Genomic DNA, 17679 nt, shown 5'->3' with positions numbered 1-17679 from the left:
TCTTCCTTTGAAATTAATCAGTTGGGTGATAGTTTGAGACTATGTTCTTCAACAACTTTTCACTCATTTATTTCACCCAATTATGGAAACTGTAGCATCCATGACTTCAGTGATTACAAAATGAATTGGGGTTTTAGAACAATAAGACATAGTCAAGCAAATAGGGTAAGGAAGTAGCATTCTAAGTACAAGGTCTTAGAATAATGAAAAATACATTTTGCTCTTGGACTTGCACGTAGCCTGGTTTGGCTGGACTATAATAAAATGGCAAAGATCAAATAGTGATTGAGTACCTCTCCAGCCTCACTGAACAGGTACATTAAAACCTGTGTATCCTCTGCTAAATAAAACTTTTGAAGCGAAGACAGTCCAGAGCCATTGAAAGATTTTAAACAAGTGAGTAACCTAATAACAAATACATTTTGGAACAACTACTCCGAAAATGATGTAGAAGATAACTGAAGGGGAATGGAGAAGGAGGCCCTTGTAACAGTCCAGGTAACACAGAGAATAGATAAAACTATTCTGAGGATATTAAGAGGAGAAAGGGAAAGCCCATGTGAACAGATAGAAGACTCACAGTTTTGTGGCTTGGAAAACTATGTGGATTGTGGTACTATTTGTGAAAAGGAATAAGTTTGGAGAGAAAGATAAATGTTGTTTCTAGGAAATATTACTTAACAGGCAGGCCCAGGGGATCCCAAGGGAATTCATAAAAAAAAAAATTTTGATATAAAATTTCAAATCCTAGACTGTATGTAACCTTGGGCAAGTCACTTAACTTCTTTAGGCCTCAATTTCCTCATCTCTAAAACCTGGATAATGACACCTGTGCTGGGTCTTTCACTGAGTTTATGTAAGACTCAAATAAATGAGTGTATATAGAATCCATTTACGAATTGCTAAATACATGTAATTTATTATACAGCTTGAAAAATGATGGTCTAATTCTAGCTCGTGGTGGTTTGAAAGTGGAAATGAGACTCAAAAGAACGCTGATAGTCCAGTCTTATAGACCTATTGATATATGGATAGAAACTATAGGCCTGTGGCCATTTCATATCACTGAAAATATTACTATTCCTTAAGAAACCATAGATACACTCTTCAAATAAGACCATTTTTCTTTTACTTCTCCGACGTCTTCTCTTTCAGTGCCATCTAGGGCCCAACTTCTGCTCTGAGATCCAGATCTGTTCCAAGCTGGTATATGTTAGACCTTTCCCACATTTCATGGATAGACCAAGAGAGAGACCATTGACATATTGTTTAACTACTTCCATCAAAGTAGAATTTTACTTACATGTTACTAACATTCTATCTCACTCTCATTTCTCCTTTTGATCTTTATCACCACTCACAGAGCTCTGAGTCAGCATCCAACAGTGAATGATGAACTGCCAAATCGTATAATTTCTGGCTTGGTGAAGGTGAAAGGAAATGTGAAGGAGTTCACAGAGACAGCCGCCCTATTTGAAGATGGCTCCAGGGAGGATGACATTGATGCTGTTATCTTTGCCACAGGCTATACTTTTGCCTTTCCTTTTCTTGAAGATTCTGTTCAAGTAGTCAAAAACAAGATATCCCTATATAAAAATGTCTTCCCTCCTAACCTGGAAAAGCCAACTCTTGCATTCATAGGCTTGATCCAGCCTTTGGGTGCCATTATGCCGATTTCAGAGCTCCAAGGACGCTGGGTCACTCAAGTATTTAAAGGTAAGTGACCAGACAAGTTGACTAATTACTTAATGGTATGTTTAATTATGTTTATGTTCTTGCTTTTAAATAGGTAGAAAGTATGTATGACGGTAATAGTGCCTGGCATAAAATTAGTGCTCAAAAATTATTCTTGAGTGAATATAAAGTAACAATTTATAACCATAGACATATATTGGAATCTCCTGGAAAATCTTGCCCAAAATAGGCATGCTTTGCCTGGTGATGTTTATTTTAAAAGTCTGGGGTAGGCCAGACATAGATCGCTAAGAAAGTGTTCCTCAGTTGATTCCAATGTGCACTCCAGACTAGAATCCACTCATCTATATTTTAGACAACTGATATATATATATATATATATATATATATATATATATATATATATATATATATATATATTTGTGAAGCAAAAGTCATTATAGAGAAAAGCAAATATAGAAATGGTGTGATTGATTTCAGCCAAAAATTAAGACCTGGTTAAAGACTAGTCCAGAATGTATAAGATTCAACCTCTCAAATTCTTACTTTCCCCCTTTAACATCCCCTGTTTCAGTTTTGGCTAGGAGAACAAGAGAAAAAACTTTAGGATTTGGGATAGTAGGCTCAACATGAATCAGGAGAATGATATGGCTTCTAAACGGCCTAATTATATCTAGCATCATTAAAGAATTGTAATATCCTAGAATTTACAACTGTTCTTCTCTAAACTGTTCAGCCCATACCCAAAGACATATTTTACAAGTGACACTGGAGTGCATGAAAAGGAGAGAGACAAGAATGGTTCAGGGATTTGAAAATGTACCTACCATTTGAAGTACAACTGAAGGAGCTGGAGAGGTTTACCTACAGAAGATAAGATTCAGGGGAGATAGGAGAGTTCCCTTCAAATATTTCAAGAATGTCCCATGCCAGGGGCAGCTGGGTGGCTCAGTAGGTTAAGCATCCAACTCTTGGTTTCAGCTCAGGTCATGATCTCACAGTTTGTGGGTTCGAGCCCCGCATCAGGCTCTGTGCTATCAGCACAAAGGGATTTTCTCTCTCTCTCTCTCTCTCTCTCTCTGCGCCACCCCATGCTCTCTCTCTCCCTCTCTCTCAAAATAAACATTAAAAAAAAAAAAAAAGAATGTCCCGTGGCAGGATTTGATTTGCTCAGTATCACTTCAAAGGGTTGACCAGAACCAAGGAGTGAAACTTTGAGGGTTGCGCAAAATCAGTTTAAAATTAAAAACAACCACGCCAACTGTTTTTTGTCAGCTGTTGCCATTTCAAGATGAAATGGCCACCTGTGAAATTGTGAAAAATCCAAACAGAAGAGGAAAGCCTTATCTTTCATAGGACTTTAGTCATAAAATGGGATCAAGAGTTCATTTTTACTTCCTTCTCTCTGTGGTAAAGCCTGTTTGTTACTAAGAGTACAAATGTACCCTGCCCTTTATTTTGCTCTTTATTTTTCACATACTTTTGGGACCATTTATCATTTCATTATGTCCATATTTCATTTCCCAATTGGAAGATGAGGAGGAAGATATTGACTGGAAGACAGTATCGGAGAAATCTCTCCCAAAGAGATAGTAGAATAGAGTAAGTTACCGTCCTTAATGGCATCATATTGTGGTGGTGATAGGGGAAGGTGATCCAGTGAATTGTAACCTACTCGAGTACAAAAAATTATTTTGTATTTCTTTGAATTCTCCATGGCATAGTAATTGTTAATAGGATTATTGTTGTCAGTGAGGTAATCTTACACTTAAAATTTTGATTTTTCTCTTTAGGGCTAAAGACATTGCCCTCACAAAGCAAAATGAAAGCAGAGATAGCTAAGGCTCAAGAGCAAATGGCAAAAAGGTAAGAGAGTGTGTGGTAATTTCCTTCTTAGTTCTTAATTAGAGCAATATTGGACTATGTTTATCTTCCTTGTGTTATTTTAAGGATTTAGATTTTTTTTAATTTTTTTTAATGTTTATTAATTTTTGAGAGACAGAGACAGAGCACGACTGGGGGAGGGACAGAGAGAGAGGGAGACACAATCTGAAACAGGCTTCAGGCTCCAAGCTGTCAGCACAGAGCCTGATGTGGGGCTCAAACTCACGAACTGTGAGATCATGACCTGAGCCGAAGTCAGATGCTTAACTGACTGAACCACGCAGGTGGTCCAGGATTTAGATTATATTTTGAAGGGAAGGGAAATGATAGTTTGTGTGACAATAAAATGGGGAAATAGCACCAAATGGTTTGAATATGCATGGAAAAGAACAGAAAAGCATTTAAAATCCTATGATTAGAACCTAAAAGAAAGATAGGAAAAAGTACATGGAGGGAAAATCAGGTATATTAATTTTGTCAGGATTACTTGAAATGCTAGTGGAGCTGCCAAAGGAAGAGGGTCAATGATTTAATGGGAAGAAGATATGGCCCAGTCACAAATCTGTAGGTGTATCTACAAATCAGCACAGGTGAGCACGGGGCTGGCTCAGTTGGTAGAATATCAGACTCTTGATCTCTGGGTCATGAGTTCAAGCCCCACACTGGGCATAGAGACTCCTTAAAGAAAAACAAAAAAAAAACAAACCAGCATAGGCTACTTTGTCAGCTGTCATCATGTAACAGCACCCTCAGGTCACAGCAGCTCATGGTGTGAACAGTCTTTGTGATCTGGGAAAGTGGTAACATCAGCTAGTTGCTTAGTGCTTGGGCCAACATGGTAATTTAGCAATCTGAATTTCGGAACTTGAGTTTATACACTAGGTGATTTTTATTTGGACAAAGTGGAAGTTGATGGTAAGTTCCTAAATTTTTGTGCAAAAGTTAGGGGTATAATCATTCCAGGCCCAAAGAGGTGGTTTTCTTTCATTGATTTTACTAGCATAACTCTCCCCTGTCTGGGAAGAGGAGAAAGTTTTTAATTAACCCTGATATCCTTTCCAGGTATTCTGCTGTTTTTCTCCTTTCACTGCCAGATTTCTACAATAAATATTCTACATTATATGCTCTAAATTCTCATTCTTTTCTTCCTCCTAAGCCTCCTGTATTGTAACTTCTATCCTTCTGCAACTGTTCTCTTGAAGGTCATCTATGACCAATTCCATTTTTCTTCTCACTGGTGAGTTTGGTGCTTGTAAATGTCTCTTCCTTCTTGGAGTGCTTTCTTTCCTTGCTTTTCTGGCAGTAAATATCCTATTTCAACTTCCCGCCTCTCTTTCCCCTGACTTATTTTTGTCTAACTACCTTTTGACTGTGAGCAGTCCCCAAAGATACAATTTAACCTTTATCGAGGGTCAACTGTGTATGCACACTATGTGTTTTATATGCATGGCTTCATTTAATCCTCCCAACAACCCTACAAGGCTGGTACAAGTGAATCCCTTTTGATAAACCTTTATGAATACTCAGCTCTTGACCCACCACTGAAGGATAAATGTATGCCTACAGACCCTTCAGCCAACATAACATCCATAAGGGGAAGCTCTCAAATTCTTTCCTGTCTTCACTTCTCTTTGAAACTAGTCCCATTTCAGGAAATTGCTATTTGACCATCTGTCAGTTCCTCTGAAATTCTATCTCACTAATTCTACCTCAAATTTATTTTCTATCATTTTTTTTCCTGTCCCTGTTTTTGGATTCCTCAAGCAATCCCATCTAATCTCAATTAGTTTGACTTGGTTTTTCTCTTCCTTCCTTTCTGTCCTACTCTTCTTTGTTTTATTTTCATTATAGGAAGAAAAGTTACCAGTGAGCTCTCTAAATCCCACTCCTGCCACAAGTATCTGTTACCACATTTTCCCTCTCAAAAGTTCTAGCTCTTCAAATCTGCACTTGGTGTAATGCCTCCACCTGGCTCTGTTTGCACGGCCACTACCTCTTGTGGGATAAGTCATCCCCCCACTCCTTTCAGGATTCCAAATTAGCACTGGCCCGGGGAAGTCCTGCTCTGTGGACCCCACTACCACTGCCTCATAAAACAATTGAGGGTCCCAAATTTGAGAATTTTTGTGGTGAGTTTTCTCATAACATCAGAGTCTTCTCTGAATCTGCTATATTTGCCTCTCTCTATCCATCTTTGTTTTCCACAACATGCCTCTTCTACTGTAGGTAGCACCCACAGATATTCTATGCTCATATTCCACACTCATTCCTGCTTTATTCCTTCACTCTGCTGCTCCCCTGACTTGTAACACTTTGCTGTTTGCTAGCAGATATGTCTTCCACATCTTTCAAGGACATACTGCTCTATTTTAACTACCCTCTTCTAACATTTCTACTTAGCAATCTAAAACCACACAATATACAAAAAATCTTATATTCTCTTGTGCTTTATGTGTATCTATCTTCTATATTCCAGTAGATTATAAGGTCCTTAAGGATAAAGACAATGTCTTTCCTTTCTTCTTTGTTTTCTACAGCTCCTAGCCAAATACGGAGCCAATAACAGGCAATCAGAAAGCACTGATTAATTGACTGAATTATTGACAGGCCATGGCTTCTGTCTTCTCTGCTTCAGGTATGTGGAGAGCCAACGCCATACCATTCAGGGAGACTATATAGATACCATGGAAGAGCTGGCTGATCTCGTGGGTGTCAGGCCCAGTCTGCTGTCTCTGGCCTTCACTGACCCTAAATTGGCAATACAGATAATCTGGGGACCCTGCACTCCAATCCAGTATCGTCTACAAGGCCCTGGAAAATGGGATGGAGCCCGAAAAGCTATCCTCACCACAGAAGATCGTATCAGGAAGCCACTGATGACAAGAGTTATTGAACACACTAATTCCACGACTTCAACAATAACAATGGCTAAGTGTATGCTGGCTGTTGTTTTCTTTGCTATAATTGTGACCTACTTTTAGCTGTCCCATTTGTCATTGCCCCAGTTTTCTTTGGAAAGCTGCATCTAGAGATGCCTTCAGAATCTGATGAGATTGAACAGCTCTCGGCTTCACATTGTTCAGGAATCTACTTTTCTCTTGCCAAAGCATTAATCTTCTTTCCTCTTTTCCTTACAGTGAGACTCTAGCTTTTCATTCATATTGATTTCCCTCCCGTCCTCTTGTGACCCACCACTTTTTCCTTTCAATAACCCCTGGACTATGAGCTCAAGTATCCTTTCAGTCATCTTTGTAAGTCCTTAGCAGACTTCTTGACATGTGGTATGTGCTTGATAAATGTTGTCAATATTATGGTGGGGAGAAGTCAATATCTGTATACTGGGTGACTCCATGGAACTCTGCTTCTTATAGGATTTGATATTCTATTAGAAGTTCAATCTTGGAGCACCTGGGTGGCTCAGTCAGTTCAGTGTCCAACTCTTGATTTCAGCTCAGGTCATGAACCCAGGGTTGTAAGATCAAGCCCAGGGTCAGGCTCCATGCTGAGCGTGAAGCCTGTTTAAGATCTCTCTCTCCCTGTGCCCCTCTGTTGAGTGTGCTCTTGCTCTCTCTCTCTCTCTCTCTCTCTCTCTCTCTCTCTAAGGAAAAAAAAATAGCTCAATCTTTTGTTTTTAATACTGTAACTAAATGTAGGTTTCCTGAGAGATCAGAGAATTAATGGTCTTATATACATCTAAGATATATAAACACTTAAAACATTTTATTTCACTAGTGATTCACTAGTGTGTCTGATACCTCATCCTTTTTACTCTTTTCCCCTAAGCAATCTGTCTTTATTTTCTCAATGAAGAAACTACCTTCAACTTTCTATGCTCAGGGGCCATCCTAATAATCCAGCATCTGTGAATAGACTGGACTTGGCTGAAAAACTTGGGATTTTAAGTTAGCTGTCTGATCTTCTTTTGATCTCTTAGTTCCCATATTAGGATCCAACAAGACTTTGCCTTAGAAAATATGATCCATAGCTGCCAACTTTTGTGGTATGGCCTACAAATGTCATTTGTCTCTCCTCAGTCCTACTTTCTCCTCTCCACTCCCTCACACACACAGAGTCTAAGTAGTCAATATTCAAAGAGGTTATTTATGTATTAAAACAAAATTGATACTAACTAAATACAGGGGCAGTCTGCTTAAAACAGTTCTCTTAGGGGCGCCTGGGTGGCTCAGTCGGTTGAGTGTCTGACTTCAGCTCAGGTCATGATCTCACAGCTCGTGAGTTTGAGCCCCACATCAGGCTCTGTGCTGACAGCTCAGAGCCTGGAACCTGCTTCTGCTTCTGTGTCTCCGTCTCTCTCCGCCCCTAACCCACTCACATTCTGTCTCTGCCTCTCTCAAAAATAAAATAAACATTAAAAAAAAACTAAAAAAAAAAACAGTTCTCTTAATGGCATACCATGTAGTTCTGAAAAACAGCAAATGAAAAGCAGAGACTCCCGTTTATGTCCCAGGACTGCTGTTGATCCTGTTTTCTCATTTGTAGAAGCTCTATTCTGTTCTTGTCTCACAAAGTTAAACAAGTGTTAGCTATTGGGCACACCAAATTTCATCAACAAGGGGACTAGATGTACCAGCCAGGTTTGTATTGATAAATAAGCTGTCATGCAATACATTTTCACGTTGCTGCCTGTCATATAACCAAAGGACAAATCTGAACAGCTAAAGAAACATTAGAAATTATTATTTCCCAATGTAAATGCACGTAAGAGAACCAGAAATGTAAGAACTACAACTTGCTCCTAATCATTTGACTATTTGCTCATTTAACTATTTGCTATTTAACTATTGGCCTAATTTACAGGTAGAAATGCCCTTTGAAAAGTAGAGAACAAAGAAATGGTATTACTTCTTAGGTCTTTTTCCTTCCCTAAAACTTGTGATACTGGTGATTTATCATCTTTTAAAAATGGACTCAATATCTTACAATCTGCAGATTATTCTAGTCCAAAAGTAAAGGTTGCTTACTTCTTTTTCATTTCCTTCTTTTAACATATAAATTTGCCTTTTTTAACATGTAAGCTTATTGAATGAACAGCCCTTTGATAATGTAATTACCAGTTATCAGCAATAAGTACCCCAATTTCCTCTTTAAATAAAAGTATGTAATTATAACTTCATTGACTCTCTCATTTTATTTATAAAATGCAAGGTTACAGAAAAAATCATTGGTTAACTTGTAAACCAAGCTAAAAGTAAGATATGAATAGGAAACCAAACTAAAAACAACTCCAGATACAAAGCCCTCACTGCTGATGAATGTGTACTAATATTCATCACTTTACCATCCTTTGCTTTTGTAATTATGTTGAAAGGTTATATCACTTTCCCATTATATCACTTTCCCATCATATTACACACACACACACACACACACACACACACACACAGAGTCTTATTACGCCAAGAAAGTAAGAAAGTGCTCAAAAAACAAACTGATGGGGGTATGTCAAAGGGATACAGAAGCCAACCTAAAGTGGTCTCAATGGCCAAAGGTAGAACAATCTGAGCCACAAAACAGATGACCTAATATTGGATTATAATAAAATATAAAAAATATCAATGAATCCATACAGATATATATAAATGATTGAATAATTTAATAAGTGGAGTAGAATAGACAAATTTCCCATACAGAAGAATTCTAAACAATTTATATAAATATTCTACCCTCAAGGAAATGGGGCATAACTCCCCACTCCTTAAGTATAGGCTACAGAGAGTATATTCCTTCCAAAGAGAACAGTATGGAAAGAGGAAAAAAATAACATTACAGTGGAGAGATCTGACAAACACTGCCTCAGGTGCATGATCAAAATGAACATAACCAGTGAGTCATGTTGATAGTCATGCAGCCTTAATATGTGATGACAAGGGTACTTTATCCCTGTGGTCTTCCTCCCCAAAAATGATAGCACCGTCTAATCATAAGGAAACGTCAGACAAACCCAAGTTCAGGAATATCTTACAAAATAGCTAACCATGTTGAAACTATCAAGATTATCAAAAACAACGAAAATCTGAGAAATTGTCATAGTACAGAGGAGCCTAAAGAGACCTGACATCTAAATGTAATGTATCTAAAAACAACTCAAGATACAAAGCCCTCATTGCTGATGAATGTGTACTAATATTCATCACTTTACCATCCTTTGCGTTTGTAATAATGTTGACAGGTTATATCCCTTTCCCATTGTATCATTTGCATATAAGAACATTGGATAGGATCCTGGAACATAAAAAGGACACCAAGTAAAAATTACAGAAATATTAGGCATGTGAGTGTGTTCTGGAGGTACCACTGCCAGCACCACCACCACCCAGAGCCTGAGCAGAGCCAGAGCACAGCCACTACAGTGTAGGGGAGGGAGGAGGAGGCCCAGACCCAAGTGGGAGATAGATTCCCAGAAGTGGGATGACTGGATCAGAGGGTGTTTACTCTGTGTACAGTGTGTGTGTCACTGTAACTTCAGTGGCATTGAGTAGATTGTCAGGATTCAAACAGACCAGGTCATGTGTGAGTATAAGCTAGTGGTCCTTGGTTCAGGAGGCATGGGAAATCTGATCTCACAGTTCAGTTTGTTCCCAGAATTTTTGTTGAAAAATATGACCCAACAATAGAAGATTCCTCCAGAATTCTTCAGAAAGCAAGCTAAAGTAGATTGCCAACAGCGTATGCTTGAAATCCTGGACACAGCAGGACAGAGGAATTTATAGCAATGAGGGATTTGTGTATGAACAACGGCCAAGGGTTTGCACTAGCATATCCTATTACAGCTCAGTCCGTGTTTAATGACTTATAGGACCTGAAGGAACTGATTGTATGGGTTAAGGATGCAGAAGATGTCCAATGATTTTAGCTGGCAATAATGTGACCTGGAAGATGAGCAAGTAGTTGGCAAAGAACAGGGTCAGAATTTAGAAAGATGGTTAAAAAAAAAAAAAAGGAAAAAAGGGTTAGGAAGATGGTGGTATGACCATGCCTTTTTAGAATCTACTACAAAGTTAAAGATCAACATTAATAAGATCTTTTATGACCTGGTCAGACATATAAATAGAAAAACACCAGTGGGGAGAGGTGCCTGGGTGGCCCAGTCAGCTAAGTGTCTGACTTCTGCTCAGGTCATGATCTCACAGCTTGTGAGTTCGAGCCCCGCTTCGGGCTCTGTGCTGACAGCTGGGAGTCTGGAGCCTGCTTCGGATTCTGTGTCTCCCTCTCGCTCTCTGCCCCTCCCCAACTCACACTCTGTCTCTCTCTCTTTCTCTAAAAAATAAACATCAAAAAAAATTTTTTTAAAAAGAAAAAAGAAAAACACCAGTAGAAAAGAAGAAGCCCAAAAAGAAATCCTGTCTGCAGCTTTAGACCCGCAGTAAGCAGCAGCTCTGGGCCAGATTACAGGAATGAACTGTGGCCTAACTGGGAAATACGAGCATTCCAGACTTCAGAAATTAAATCTGAAGAGGCTTCTCCTGTTTTATATATTAGGTGAAGAATTTAAATCTTGTATCGGTTTGCACAATTTCCCTGGAGAAAAAAAAAAACTGCTCTCTGTATTATCACTTGGAAAATAATAGTATGTCTCCTTTGTAATAGCAGTTATAACAGATGTGAAAATAAATATACTTGACTCTAATATGATTACAAAAAAAGAGCATGGATGCATTTCAAATGTTAGTACTACTGTAATCAAATGATTTCATATTGACCTCTTTATCATGATTCTTCCCTGTCCAGCACTAAAAAAGTTGAACCACTGTACTTCATATCTGTAATGATACATATTATGAAATTTCCCCTCAAACCCATTGCACCAGATAACTTTTTGAGTCACTGGCTTCATTTTGTATTTAAAAAATTATGGGGGCACCTGGGTGGCTCAGTCCGTTAAGCATTTGATTTCAGCTCAGGTCATCATCTTACAGTTTGTGAGTTCGAGCACCACATATAGGGCTCTGTGCTGACAGCTCAGCCTGCTTCGGATTCTGTCTCCCTCTCTCTCTCTCTGCCCCTCCCCCACTCGTGGTCGGTCTCTTTCTCAAAACTAAATTATGAAATACCCTTGTCATGATATTCTAATTAAAATTGTGCATAATCCTTTGCAAAAATGAGTCTTTTATAGGAAAAAAACTGGGATAACTGATTTCTATGGTTTTCAAAGCTAAAATATATAATAAATCAACTCTAATATTGCTTTTGGTATTTTACCATCAGATTAAATTACAGCTTTTATGAATGATTAAATTTTAGTACATTTTCAAAAAAAACTAAATAAATATTAATAAAGTATGGATTTTGGTTAATAAGAATGTACCATTATTGGTTTATTAGTTGTGACAAATATACCATAGTAATGGGAGATGTTAACAATAAAGGAAATTGGCTGTGGGGTATATAGGAACTCTACTATTTTTGCAATTTTTCTTAAATCTAAAATGATTCTAAAGTTTAAAAATTATTTAAAAAAATAAAGAAATACATTTTTTTTTGGTTCAGGGCTTGACCCAGAGCCACATTGTAGTGAAACTTTCTCAGAGAGAGGAAGAATATTGGATAGTATCATTCATTTAAATTACTATGTTTTCCCTTAATTATATATTAAGTTGTTCTAATAAAGCATAATATAACTTACTTTAGCGGGGCGCCTGGGTGGCTCAGTTGGTTGAGCGGCCGACTTCGGCTCAGGTCACAATCTCGCGGTCCGTGAGTTCGAGCCCCGCGTCAGGCTCTGTGCTGACAGCTTGGAGCCTGGAGCCTGTTTCCAATTCTGTGTCTCCCTCTCTCTGACCCTCCCCCGTTCATGCTCTGTCTCTGTCTCAAAAATAAATAAACGTTAAAAAAAAATTTAAAAATATAACTTACTTTAGCAATTTTGTTTTCTTTGCTGAATAAATACAGACTACAATTGTAGAGAGGAGAGAACAGTGAAATAAGGTCAAAAGAGACCTCTTGAAATCACTTAGATAAGTTCTTTCCTGTAGCTGAGCAGATTGAGCTAATAGTCTCCACTATCAAGATTTATGGTATAATAACGGTAAGTACATTCATAAATGAGATGATTTTGCTTAATACTGAGTCTGTGCCCTGTTACTTTTACTTTTGTCAATGGCAATATAATATACAATAGGATATAAACATCCTCCATACTGCTTACTTGGAATTTTCCGAAATGCTGTGTTTTTCCATGCTTCTCTAAACATTCTTTTGCTGCACCCTCCTCTTGGTAAATTCTCCACTTGCCCTAATGGCTAGCACTTCTTTTACCCTCAAGATTCACTTCATCTGTTATCTTCCAGGAATCTCTCACTCATCTCCAATTTGAAACAGGCGAACTTTTGCGCCTTTATCGTACCTGGTATGTTGCTTCATTTTATTTGGTGAATATTTTTGGCACCTATGTAATATCAATTGGTTCTTTCCCCTGTTTCCTCCTTGAACTACTAATTCTTTGGAGGAAGAGACTTTGTAATTACTCTGTATGTTCCCAGGGCTGCTTAAAATACAGTAAGACCTCAGTAAATTAGTAATTAATTAATTGAATGAATAAATTCAACGTATTTTTTAAAATAGAAATTTTTTAAAGGATTAAATAAAATTGTGAATATACCTCAATACACACATACATAAAAATAAAATAATAATACTTTTATTAAAAAGTGATTGAGGAGCTTAAGGATGCTTAACATTTTGAAATGTCTTTCAGTACCTTGACACTTTAAAAAAATTTTTTTTTAACATTTAGTTATTTTTGAGAGACAGTGCAAGACAGAGCATGAGCAGGGGAGGGGCCATTTCTCCCAAGAGTCCTGGTTCCTCTTATTCGAGAATTATATTAGAACCCAAAAACTAGGTGCTAGGTGTGCTCATTGCTACTGGGATGTTTTTTCTAGGCCCTTCAGAGGCCAGAACTTGGAAATACATGTGCATATACTAACACATGAATACACACATATTCATAATTATTTCTGTATTTGTCCATCTGTATCTATTAGTAAGGTAAACGTGAATTCATATTGATGTCTTCAAATCTAATCCAGGATTTAGAGATGGACATGCACAGTCCTCTCATCGTACAGATGAGAAAATTTATAACTAGAAAGATAAAGATACTTATCCTAAGTCAAACAGTTTACAGTTAGCAGTCTCTTTGTACCAAATCAGTACTCATGTGGTGATACTATATACATGTGTGTATGTGTGTGTCTGTATATATATATGCTTATTAATTAAGATGCTAATCGAAATACTAATTCTTCAAATAATCTAAGTTTATACTTTTGGAAAAGGAAATTCTCAGTAAGTGTTTAGTCATAAGTATCACTATAGACATTTATGTGTCTTTAAGTGCCAGGTTTGGGGTCATACCTAGCTGGAGTCATGGTCACTCCCTTGAAGATGTCAAGGTTGTGAGCAACTGAAGAGCAGGGGGCACTTAGTACTAGGCCCTTGTCAAGTTCTAAAAAATGAATGAGGTACACATATCATTTTTGGAAATACTGGCTAAATATTTAACCTGAGCCTTGTTTATAAAATGAGATATAATTATTCATTCAGCTTACCCTCATGGGGCAGTTTTGAGATCACATGATATAATTCATATGCAAATTCTTTGGAATCTGAAAGAAAGAATTATGACAATATGGTGAGGAAAATTCTGGACCCTTTAATTTCGTTCCTCTTCCTTTGGGTGGACAGAATGTAAGAACATCACCACCATTTCCGGGCAGAATAAAATTATTTTAAAATAAAAAATAAGAAACCACAAAAGACCCCAAATAGGCAAAGGAATCTTGAGAAAGGTGAACAGAACTGGAGGTATATTCCTGATTTCAAACTACTATAATCAAAATAGTATGGTACATATATAAAAATAGATACACAGATCAAAGGAAGAGAGTATAGGGCCACCTGGGTGACTCAGTTGGTTGGGCTTCCCACTTCAGCTCAGGTCATAACCTTGCAGTTCGTGAGTTAGAGCCCTGCATCAGGCTCTGTGCTGACAGCTCAGAGCCTGGAGCCTGCTTTGGATTCTATGTTTCCCTCTCTCTCTGCCCCTCACCCTCTCATTCTCTCTCTCTCATTCTCTCTCTCTCTCTCTCTCTCTCTCTCTCTCTCTCTCCCTCTCTGCCTCTCCCTGGCTTATGCTCTCTCTCAAAAATAAATAAAAACATTGAAAAAAATTTTAATTAAAAAAAAAAAAAGGAAGAGAATAGAGTCCAGAAATAAACCCACCTATATACAGTCAACTAATCTTTGACAAGGGCACAAAGAACACAAAATTCTGAGAGAGTCTCTTTAATAAGTGGTACTGGGAAAACGGAATATCCACATACAAAAAAAAAAACAAAAAACAAAAAACAAAAAGCCTCTACCTTATAACCTTATACCACTCACAAAAACTAACTCGAAGTGGATTAAAGATTTGAATTAAGACCTGAAACTATAAAACTCCTCAAAGAAAACATAGAGGGTAGACTCCCTGACTTTGGTCTTGGTGATATTTTTTGGACTGGACACCAACAGCAAAGGTAATAAAAGCAAAAATAAACAAGAGGAACTACATCAAACTAAAAAGTTTCTGCACAGCAAAGGAAGCCATCAACAATACGAAAAGGTGACCTTTGGAGTAGGAGAAAATATTTATCTGATATTGAATGATATATCTAATCTATCTGATAAGGGATTAATATCCAAAATATATAAGGAATTCAGACAATTTAACAGCAAGAAAACAATCCAACTAAAATATATGCAAAGGTCCTTAGGGTTCTGGTCACCAATTCCAACGTTGGCATACCAGCAAACAATTCTCAGGACATGTGGGAAATCAAATAGCTATGTCCTGGTAAAGGAGATTATAGGGAACGTGTTACACTGCTTTCTGGCCATCTGAGAGGAGGGTTGAGGGGCTGATCCTTCCAACTCATGGTATGGTTTAATCAGACGGGCAGGTGCCCAGCGTGATCCTAATGGGAGAACACATGCCTACCCCCTTCCCCAAGTTATCAGTTCATAAAGTCCTTTCCATGAATTATCACCTTGTATGTCTTTGAGTAAAACCTTGGCTAGTATAGTAGAACCGGAAGGTGGTGCAAAAGCCACTTGGCAGCTGTGTGGACTTTAGAATATCAAGTGGGTTGCACAACACAGGCAATTCATAATCAAGATTTAGGTATTCTGATAGGAGTGGAAATGCTCCAGGCCATTATATCGCGCCCAAGCCGGTCATAGGTTATTCCAACAGTGCTCTACTATTGCAATTGCTGCCTGGTCCCGAGTCCCTGACATAAAAACAAAAACAGGTTTCTTTGCCACCATATGGCAGGGAGCCACTGAGCCTTAGGTTGATTTCGTGAATAGGTTACAACAGAGTATTTCCAGGTACATAGATAATGAAGAAACTGCTCAAGTTTTATTGCAGCAATTGGCCTATGAAAATGCTAATGCAGACTGGCAGGCCGCTGTCTCTGGCATACGTACTCAAGCCAAAGGTATCCCTGAATTCATTAGGGCGTGCCAAAATGTGGGAACTGAGACACATAGCACACAAATTATTGCAGCTATTATGAGGCCGTCTCCAGCCTCTCATGCCTGCTTTAAATGTGAAAAACCAGGGCACATGCAAAAGGACCGTCACCAACGAAAAGGGGACAAACCAGTAAGTTACCCAATAAAGATAGTCCCAGATGTAGAAAAGGAAAACACTGGGCAAATCAACGCGGATCTAAATTTGATAAGGAAGGAGGATCCCTCTTGGGAAACGAGGAAAAGGGCATCAGCTCCCATGCCCCCAGTCCCAAGTGGAGCAAAACCATACAGAACCCTGTTCCTCAGGTTTTCTTAAACCAGGTCAAGGTTGGGTTATAGACTTGCAGGCAGCCACCACTGGAGATTAAGCTATTGATAAAATTTCCTTTCTCTGGTAATTTACTAAAACATTTGTAAACTTATGAAGACTCATGTCCTGCATGACTGTGATCTCTATCAGTTAACCATTTGTTTTCTTTCCTTTGTTCTTGGGCAGCCAGGAGTGCCTGAGGAATGTCACATACGTCCTACCACAGGAGTAGGGAGGTGGGCAGGTGGGGTTGTGGGTGTTAGCTCATGCTTTGCCCTCAGGTTGCTTTTGGCTCCCTCATCAATATGATCCAGCAATCCCACTTCTGGGTATATATCCAAAGGAAATGAAACCAGGATCTCAAATAGGTACCTGCACTCCCGTATTTGTTGCAGCGTTATTTACAATTGCCAAGATACAGAAGCAACCTAAGTGTCCACGGATGAAGGGATAAAAAAAATGTGTTATATAAAGTGGAAAATTATTCAGCCATGAGAAAAAAGAAACTCTTGCCATTTACAACATCATGGATAGACCTTAAGGGCATTATGCTAAGTGAAATGTCAGACAGAGAAAGGAAGTAAGTCAAACAGAGAAAGACGAATACCACACGATCTCACTTCTACACAGAATCTAAAAAAAAAAAACAAAAACAAAAAAGTCAAACTTAGGGAAACAGGGATAGAATAGTAGTTGCCAGGGACTAATTGGTGGGAAAAAGGGTGAGATGTTGCTATAAGGGTATAAACTTTCAGTTATGAGTAAGAATATCTAATGCACAGCATGGTGTCTATAGTAAATAATAACTATTAGGAAATTTGCTAAAATTGTAAATCCTAAGCAGTATCACCACATACACACAAAGTTAACTGTGGATCAATGGGTGTGTTAATTAACTTGATTGTGATAATCATTCCACGGTGTTTATATATACCAAGTCATTATGTTGGACACTTTAAATATATATAATCTTGTCAATTATACCTCCATAAAGCTGGAAAATTTTTTTAAATAAATCCAATGGTATTTGTTTTTAAAAATAATTGGTTTCCACAATGATTGAGTATTCTCTTATGTGTGTAAACTTGTATCTTTCCTCTTGCTAAAGCCGATTTTTAAAATAGTATTAAATTTTTGTTTTTGGGGGCGCCTGGGTGGCTCAGTCAGTTAAGCATCCAACTTTGGCTCAGGTCATGATCTTAAGGTTTCTGAGTTGGAGCCCCACATCAGGCTGTATCAGCAGGGAGCCA

General features: G+C 38.1%; 1 protein-coding gene and 1 pseudogene across 2 annotated transcripts in view; both read left to right on the top strand.

Moving 5' to 3' along the window:
* The window catches only part of FMO5 (flavin containing dimethylaniline monoxygenase 5), a 34764-nt gene extending 26051 nt beyond the window's left edge, over positions 1–8713 (top strand). For both annotated transcript variants that reach the window (XM_045478881.1, XM_045478880.1), the window contains exons 7-9: positions 1364–1716; positions 3489–3561; positions 6215–8713. In XM_045478881.1, the coding sequence (XP_045334837.1) occupies positions 1364–1716; positions 3489–3561; positions 6215–6560 (772 nt within the window). In that variant the 3' untranslated portion in view covers positions 6561–8713. The remainder of the gene's footprint in view (positions 1–1363; positions 1717–3488; positions 3562–6214) is intronic.
* A 1353-nt stretch (positions 8714–10066) lies between these two features.
* On the top strand, positions 10067–16435 carry LOC123596846 (annotated as a pseudogene).
* Positions 16436–17679: the final 1244 nt, after the last annotated feature.

Source organism: Leopardus geoffroyi, chromosome C1 (assembly GCF_018350155.1).
Source record: "Leopardus geoffroyi isolate Oge1 chromosome C1, O.geoffroyi_Oge1_pat1.0, whole genome shotgun sequence".
In the NCBI taxonomy this organism is placed as follows: domain Eukaryota; kingdom Metazoa; phylum Chordata; class Mammalia; order Carnivora; family Felidae; genus Leopardus; species Leopardus geoffroyi.
Note: the sequence above shows the minus strand (reverse complement) of the source record. Positions and strands in the feature narration are given on the sequence as shown.